The sequence below is a fragment of the Corvus brachyrhynchos genome, unplaced genomic scaffold (assembly GCF_000691975.1).
Source record: "Corvus brachyrhynchos isolate BGI_N302 unplaced genomic scaffold, ASM69197v1 scaffold17, whole genome shotgun sequence".
NCBI lineage: Eukaryota > Metazoa > Chordata > Aves > Passeriformes > Corvidae > Corvus > Corvus brachyrhynchos.
The window spans coordinates 10,397,830-10,406,204 of NW_008240046.1; the positions used below are offsets into that span (position 1 = coordinate 10,397,830).

Consider the following 8,375-nt stretch of genomic DNA (forward strand, 5'->3'; position numbering starts at 1 on the left):
GGGAAGTCCTTGGCAGAAGGTTGATTGGAAAGCTGCATCAAACTGCAAAAATTAAGAGACAGGAAAGGATACAAAATGTACTGTAGTGTGGGAAAGCCTTGGGAGGAGGGCATGCAACAGTGTAGGAAGGAGCCAGCTCAGAGCAGAAGCTGGGAATTGCACGGAGCTTTAGAGACCAAGGCAGAAAAACATTAAGCACTGGTGAAAGAAGATACAGAACCAATCTGTGGATTTAGAAACTGAGGAAAATTACAGTGTAGCAGGACAAACCTTGAAATTTTCATGGGAGTGTTCTTTAAAAACAGGAGATCAGGCAGTTTCTATAGGGTCTGGAAAATATTTTCAGTTGAAAACAAATACATCTAAGACAATAATCCCATCTTTACTTCCAGATATCTGAATATACTATTATGGGCTATGGTAAGAAAGACTCTGATTAAGTTGGTCTGATTAAGTTATTTCCTGAACATCCGCAACCCCTTTTGCTCATATTTTATATCTGGGGCAGACAGTATTTTAGGGAATTTACTATCCTTGTCTAGATGCTTTATCATCTTCAGTACATTTTTAACAGGAGAAAATAAACAATGACTTTGGGAAATTAAAAACTCTCTCCAAATGCTCTCAAGACATAATGATGCCATTGTGACATTACGCAGTGTACTTTTTTTGAAGCCTCTTTGTGCTTCTGGTTTAGTTCTTTCACTGGTAAAGAAATTCTCAGTTTAAGAAAGTTATCTTCCAGCACCAGTCACCTTCTCTGACTATGGCTATTCTACTGTGTTCCTATCACAATGCCTTGGCTCCAGGGCCCACACCAGTACCTTAGGCCCTCTATTTAGTTATCTAGGTTTCTTCTGTCAATTTTCAAAAACCTAAGAAGGAAAAAGCTTCTTAAGATGTTCAATTAAGTTGCTAACTGTACTGACAGCTGGTGTCGCTGATATTTAGCCCATATGTCCACCCTTCTGCTCTCCCATACTCATCTATCCAGTACTGTATTAGCACTCTCCAGATCTGTTCCTTCCCCCATAGGTAGAGGTTACCCAAATTACTTCCCCCTTTTCCTCTTGGTTTCAATTAAATTAAAGCTCCTTGTGCTAACACTACTGTCAGGACGTAGTATCTTCAAGATGACTCCATGAATACCTCCATTGGGAAAACATCCAAATAGACTGCTTATAGCAACAGTTAAAGACAGACACTGATCTTCAATGTTTTGTTATACCTTTGACTTCATTTTCTTGGGACCAGATTTCCAGTGAATTCCCCAGATCCCTGGGGATCTGTGCTATCTCAGAACACCTTTTCTCAAGACTCTAGTGCATCATTAGTCCCAACATACAGGGCAACCCCATTGCTACTAAAATACCCTCATTCTCTGCAAGGCTGCCAGTCCCTTGCCAGTTCTAGTACTTCCTCTCCTGCTTGGGACAGTCTCATTTCATTTGCTCAGCCATTGCTTTTTCCTTCGCTTACTCATCACTCTGTGACAAACATGTCTCCCAGTTCTATTTTTCCCTTACTATCACTTATAGCTACTTGCAACACACTGTATTCTCCTATTTACACTAACATGAATGAAAAATTCCCTTTCAAGGGTAACTCTTGGGCTCTTATTCTGCTACTGAGCAGTCCTTTCAGCACCCTGCCCCACCAGAGCATAGATTTCTGCCTTCCAGGTGTATCCGTGTTTGAGTAATCCTTTTTGTGGGTTCTACCAGGCAAGTTTTTATTCAAACAACATAAATTGTTTTTGAAAGAAAAACAGATGCTGTAATATCAGTCTACTTCCACCATCAGCATTCACTTCAAGTGTATTTAAGATTCACAGTGACTGTGGATCAATGACACCTGCAATGAACTAGCAATAAATAGTTACTCTGGCCCACATCCTGCTCCTTGCAGTGCTGTCTTTTTCTCAGTGATTCTGGGAGTAGTTTTGGCAGCAGGCCACTTCCAGGACTGCAATATTCCAATGGTTTTTGTACATCAGTCACATTTCTGGGGAGGGACATGTAGCGTGGTACCTACAACAACAATTAGTTAATGAGCCCTAATCCCCAGTCCTAGACCAAACTAAGGAGCTTTGGAGAAAATAACATTTTTTCTCCCTCTCTTCCAAAGCAAAACTCACAGCTATGCTGCGTTTTTTATCCAAGAATTCCTGACTCTGGCCAGGAACATTTGCGAACAATCATCTATTTATTTCTAGAATTTGTCCTAAAGGCAATTAAAAGCCAGGGACCTTTCTCTCTGGACTAAATCAGTGTACAGTCTGCCTCCCAGGGCTTCAGTTATATGGCAGATAGCTTACCACTGTTAATGGATATACCTTTAATTTTTCTTGGAGCCATTCTCTTAATACAAGCCAAATATTCACAAGTGATACAGCTAATAAGATTTTATAACTGGATTATTAATATTTCAGAAAATTTTAATATAATTCTGAAGATACTTAAAAAATGCCTTAAATAAAAAAAAATTACAAAATATTTTACTCATTTTCAATTTGATGCTGCCATCAAAGTTGCAGAAGAAAATGGACGTCACTTGCAGTATCTATCTGCTTTCACTTTAGCTCTCCTGTATGGGAAGAGTGAATGAAACAAGGTTTAGATTCAGACCAAATACAATTACACCTGGGTGTTTTTATCTCCTCTAAGTGTTAAGAATGCATTGAAAGCAATTTTTCTTAAACTTTACTTCAAAGCACATAAAAAAGCCTAACGACACTTTAGATTTGTTAATTAACTTTGTTTTCCTAGGGAGATAGAACTGCAGTGTCTAAAGATAACCTCGACTTTCCCTTCAAATCATAATGATTGCGCTTTGTCTCCTCTGAGAAATGGAATTCAGATTCAGTGTGATCTGAAGCTGACCACCTGTGAGAGCCCTGCAGTGTTCTCATATCACTTTCAATTATCAGAAATAGTTTTCTGCATTCCACTGACTAAATTAATGCAAATATTTATACTATACACTGATGTAAAAGGCTTTAAAAATCCAAGACAACTTCTTTAGTCTCAGCTCAGGGGGGAAAAAAAAGTATTCCCACTGGATAAGATGAAGACTGTCCTTAATAAATGCTCTTTCTCTTTAAAATGCAACTTCTGCCTCTCCAAAATGTGCTGGTACCACAGGTACTGAAAAATGTTAAAAATTAGCTCAATTTTTGACATTAAAAACATCAATCCCTCAACAACTCTGTACTAAACAAACTGAACAACCTAGTTAAAGATTTCCGAAAGAACTAATAAAGATTTCCAAAAGAACTAATTTACAGGTAAATTCAAACCTGCAAACTTCAGCTAAAGAAGTGAAAATCTAGATTTAAAAAAAAAAAAAAAAAAAAAAAAAAAAAGGTGGCAATCCCCAGGACTCAGGTACAACACTCACCAGCAGAAAAATGCTTAGGAGCCCATCCCTCTGAAATCTAGCCCTCTTTTGTACCTCAGGTTTACTGTAAGTCCATCTCCCAGTAGTTTTTTAATCAATACATTATTTCTAAGTACCTGTCAAGTAGCACTTCATGAAAAGTGCCTTCTTTCCTGGCTTTCCTCAGGGCTTTTGTATCTTCTTTGCTTATTTTAAGCTTTTTGTCTTGAAAACTTTGGAATTTCTTCCTGTAAGGGGGAAGACAAATAGTAAAGGACTGAAACTTCTTTAAAATGTTTTTCAACACAACAGCAGCTGTGCTAAGAATCTTAGCTCCTATTAAAACAGCAGATAACTGACCTAATAAAATCCAGCAAACCATCCCAGTACTAAGGTAGCACTAAGGCTTCTGTAGGTGAAAACAATTCAGGTTTTATTTTTTTAGCAGTTTAAGTAGGAATGAGCCCCTATGTGACTAGCATGAAGTGGTTACAAATTCTAAAGAGCCCCTTCTTCAACTACTAGCATAAGAAATCAGGGAGCAAAAGTGTACTGGATGTAGCTGCAAGGTGCTGACCGCAGGGAAGCTGCAGGGCTTTTCTCTATGAGAAAAGGCCAGGGGCTGCCCTGTGCTGGACAGAGCTGGCTCTCAAGACATCCACTACAGGACACAGGCAAATCCATCAGCAAAGCTAGTGGCACCTCTATGAAAACATATTTAGGAAAAGGCAAAATGCCACACAGGCAGAGAAGGTAAAAAACCCTAAAAGTGCAAAATGGCAGTGTGAACATCAAGCACAGAGAAGGAGAGGAAGGAGATGCTTTAGGCATCAGATCAGATATTACCTTCCAGCCCATGAATAAGACCATACCAGAGCAGGAGAAAAGTGGGAAAGGAAAGGAGTGGCTGAAAGAAACCACTGTGTATTGACACATAGCTCATCCAGCTTGAAGGAGCAGGTGGAGGAGTCTGGAGTGAAGCTGAGCTTGGGAGATGGGAGAAGGAAAGGTGATGCTTTTACTTTTTGTCTTTCAGCCTTAAATCATTTAAAAAGAAATAAATTTAATTGATTTTTCACAGTTAACCCTGGGACACTATCTGGTACAGAATGTCTCCTTTATCTCAATTGATGAGCTTTCTCATCTTGTTTTCTTCCCTTGTCCTGCTGAGGAAAAGCAAATGAAAGGCTGGATGGGAATTTGGCCCTTCCACCAAAGATGGCCCTAATTAGAAGTGAAAAAAGGTACTTGAGTCTGTTAGCAGCTCTAAAGTACATACACATAATTGATTTCACACTGTTTAACGTTTCCTTTGTCTTCTTGTGGAACTTCATCTTTCTTCTTAGCCTCTCTTTCAGCACAAGTACGAATCTAATAATTGAAAGAAAAAAAGAAAAAACCACCAAAACACAATAGAAAACACCTGTATTTTAAATAACACAAGTTATAGGTTAAACCTGACAACATATCCTTCCTAACAGAATGAGAGTCACAGTGACTTTTCAAGTCCTCAGTTTTCAAACTGGTCAACCAGAGACAACTGCAATGAAAGTAAGAGCTGCCCAAAATATGGGAAATGTTAAGTGTAATCCTTGATACTATGGTAAGACATAACTACCTTCATCTCAAAGGAGCACTATTACAGTTCTTAATCTTGGCAGGTACAATTCAGAGATTGACTTAAAAATGTTATTATTCTGACTCATTAGACAGGTATCTCTATTTGGAGAGACACATGTATTTTCCATGTTCAGATAAAGTCAATTTTTAGATTCTCTTAAAAGATCTCCCCTTCTGCATCATTCTGGTAAACCCTTCTCTGTCTCTGATTCGGTCATAATTCCTCTCTTCTGTCCCAATCTGTTTAGAACTACCTGGAAGATCACACAGACTCTTTTGTCCTCCCGAGTGGTAAAGTATCTTCTTATCTCTACAGGAAGTACTGAGAATTTAGGCAGCCCTTTCTTGTGGCCATATCACTTGACAGCTTATAGGAAGCAATTATAACTGTATTAACAGTTAATTATAACTGTATTAACAGCACACAGACACCTGTTTATTTGAGTATTCCTGCCAATCCTGTATTAATTGTAGAAGTTATAGATTACCTTAATCATTTCCTCTTCCCCTGCAGTTTTGCTTTTGGCTTCTATGTCCCCCTCTTCATTACATCTAATAAAACGGCTGTTTGCTGCTAGTAACGCCATTTTCCTCTGCAGAAATAATATCACAATACATTTTAAGTGTTACAAGGTTGTATATAATCCTTGATTTATAACATTTATCCTCTACAATACACTAAAAGTCTCTGTAAATGTGTTTAGTTCTTTTATGCCTGGACACTTCAATAGCTAGTCACCAGACTTGCTGGCTCCTTCATTTTTAAGATGCTTATAGCTGCCAAAATGCAGCTATTGAAGTATTTAAAAACTTTCAATAACACTAAATGCATTGCGGTTGGAAAATCATAAATTACAATATGAAAGAGATTACAAAAAGCTTTTACTTCACTGATAAAAACCATCTACATAGATCAACTCAAAACACAGTCAAACACTGGCAACATCAAATGAACTATTCCAAACAGCTTACATCTTGGAAGACAGGTTCCCATTGCTCTCTTGATCCTATTGCATCGGAACGTCCAACAACAAGTCCGTCTGAATTTATACCAAGATATTTGCCGTAACCAGACTTGAGAGCAATCCTCAAAGAGAAAATGCAGGAAAACAATAAAGTGTTTTTAATTCACGCAATTCACAATATCCAACACATCACAAACACATTTAGTAGTAGACAATATATTTCACAAGGGTATTAAAATGTGCTCTCACAAAATCCAAAGATAACAAGGATCAAAACTTGAAACATTACAGTAATTACCTTGTATCAGACAACTTTACTGCTGTAAACTGTTCAGGAGGACTAGGGCCTTCATCATCTGAGGAATGAATTTTTCATTAGTTAAGTACGAAGTATAAATGTAAAACATTTTAGCCTAGTAATACTGCAGTATCAAAGAGAATTAAACATTGACCATTCCTAAATACTATGGAAAGTATTTATTTATTTAAAAATTCCTTTTTGAGCATTCACTTTTAAAAAAGCAATGCAGGTGCCCATTTATATTCATATATTTAGAGTGCTTAAAACAAGACACAAAACAAAGATGATCATTGTGTAAAGAAATTTATAGTTGAGAATGTTTTGTAATTCTCCTGGTGGCTTTGAAAACTTTAATCTCCTTGTAATGCTTCTTCTTTCATAACAAAATGCATTATGGTTCAGCTATGGTAACTCAACTCAGTATTCTAAAAGCTACTAGCTTCTCCATCCCCCAAAACCAAAACAAGAGAATTATGGCCAGTGTTGCTTTGATCTCACCCTGGAGATGAAACACACACACTGTCAGGGTTCTGGAACAGTGCGTGTCAGAGTCACAGCTCTCAAACTCAAAGAACAGGCTGATTATCCCAGCACATTAGTAGTCCTCTTGTGCAGTGACAAACAAGTATATTAAGACAAGGATGCAGCAATAAGTGTTAAAACTCCTCTGCCTTCAATTTCACTCTTCAAGTGACACCATAAACATTTTATAAGTTTTAATAAAAACTATACTGCTTTTTATCCAGCAAGTGGTATGGCCTTTAACAGGTCATCATCTCCAGTGCAGTTCAATTTATTACACACATAAGCCAGCATGAAACTAGATGAGTGAAACTGATTGGTAGTCATTAGGTTTAAGTCATCTGCATGCTTTGGCTATAATTATTGCATTTTTTGTACTGAACTGGTTTTAGCTGTAACACTGCTTGCCTTGAAGTGATGCTAGTTCTATGCTTTCAGGCATTTCATTATTAAAACTTTATTACTTTCAAATTGCCTGGAACAAACCTTTATGTGGTGCTCCAAGTGTAAACAAGCCATTGTCGAGGGCATGGATGTAAGCTCCTTTATCCATTTCTATAGCTATAGTTCCTGTAATTTCACCAAAATTGCTGACAGCCCACCAGTTTCCTGTAATACAAAACCATGACAGTTTATTAATAGAGTAATCACAACTTCTGATTACAGTAGCACAAGATTATATTTCCATGTCTTCTCTGGAATTTTAAGTTCTGAAGATAAAACTGCTATCTACCAATCTTTGTGCATTATGTTATAGCCCAGAGCCAATTTAATGGTTTTGCTGCTGCTGCTTCAGGAGGTCCTGCTCTTCTACCTGCTGACATACCTAGTTACAAGCTTCTGTGCTGTAACCCTTCTTTGTGTTAGTCCACAGACCAAGCTGTTTCACTCAGCTGATGCAGCAAAGAGACACCTTGCAAGGAAAGTATTTTCTCCCTCTGGATCAGTCTCCTGAGTTTTGGGGTCATATCCATTTATTAGATTCTCCAGCACAACAGAAACAGAAATACTATTTCATCTTACTGTTAAATACGTGAGCTGTAATCCTTAGACTTGTTGTTCCAACCAATCTGGGTTTGAACATTTGACTCTTACAGAATTCTTCCAAAGCTAAAGGTAGCCCTTTCCATGTGCACAACTTAGAATTACAACTTTAACATTTTTTGAACAGTAAAATTTTCTCCTTGTATACTGTCTTACAGATATTTCCTACCTGATTAAGATAATAATACTTTTATTTTATTACTATAAAAATCTGAATCCATTCCATTGGTGTCACAAGTTCCATCTGGAATCGAGGAAGATCCCAATATACAAATAGGATGTTGTGAGAAATAGTTATACACTCTACAGTGGTTAGACTTGCTTTACAAAGTCCTATAACCACCTCTTTAGCTTCTGCCGTATCCCCTACAGTTTCCACACTGTCACATAACTTCTGGAGAGCAGCTCACCGACAATATCGAGCTGCTCTGCCGCATCCTCTTCCCTTTTCCGTTTCTTTTCCTTGTGCTTTTTCTTGCTGCAAGGGGAGATGCAAAGAAGTGAGAACGAGCCGCCGACCCGGCCCTCGCCCCGCGCTCTCTTTC

At 37.9% G+C, this 8,375-nt stretch overlaps 1 protein-coding gene across 1 annotated transcript in view; it reads right to left on the reverse strand.

Annotated features, from left to right (window-relative positions):
* Positions 1 to 1,801: 1,801 nt before the first annotated feature.
* FRG1 (FSHD region gene 1) overlaps positions 1,802 to 8,375 on the reverse strand; it is a 7,624-nt gene continuing 1,050 nt past the window's right edge. The window contains exons 2-9 of the mRNA XM_008641547.2: positions 8,241 to 8,370; positions 7,273 to 7,395; positions 6,262 to 6,319; positions 5,971 to 6,085; positions 5,487 to 5,591; positions 4,658 to 4,749; positions 3,516 to 3,626; positions 1,802 to 2,586 (exon numbers count right to left, since the gene is read on the reverse strand). Of these exons, the coding sequence (XP_008639769.1) occupies positions 2,550 to 2,586; positions 3,516 to 3,626; positions 4,658 to 4,749; positions 5,487 to 5,591; positions 5,971 to 6,085; positions 6,262 to 6,319; positions 7,273 to 7,395; positions 8,241 to 8,370 (771 nt within the window). The 3' untranslated portion in view covers positions 1,802 to 2,549. The remainder of the gene's footprint in view (positions 2,587 to 3,515; positions 3,627 to 4,657; positions 4,750 to 5,486; positions 5,592 to 5,970; positions 6,086 to 6,261; positions 6,320 to 7,272; positions 7,396 to 8,240; positions 8,371 to 8,375) is intronic.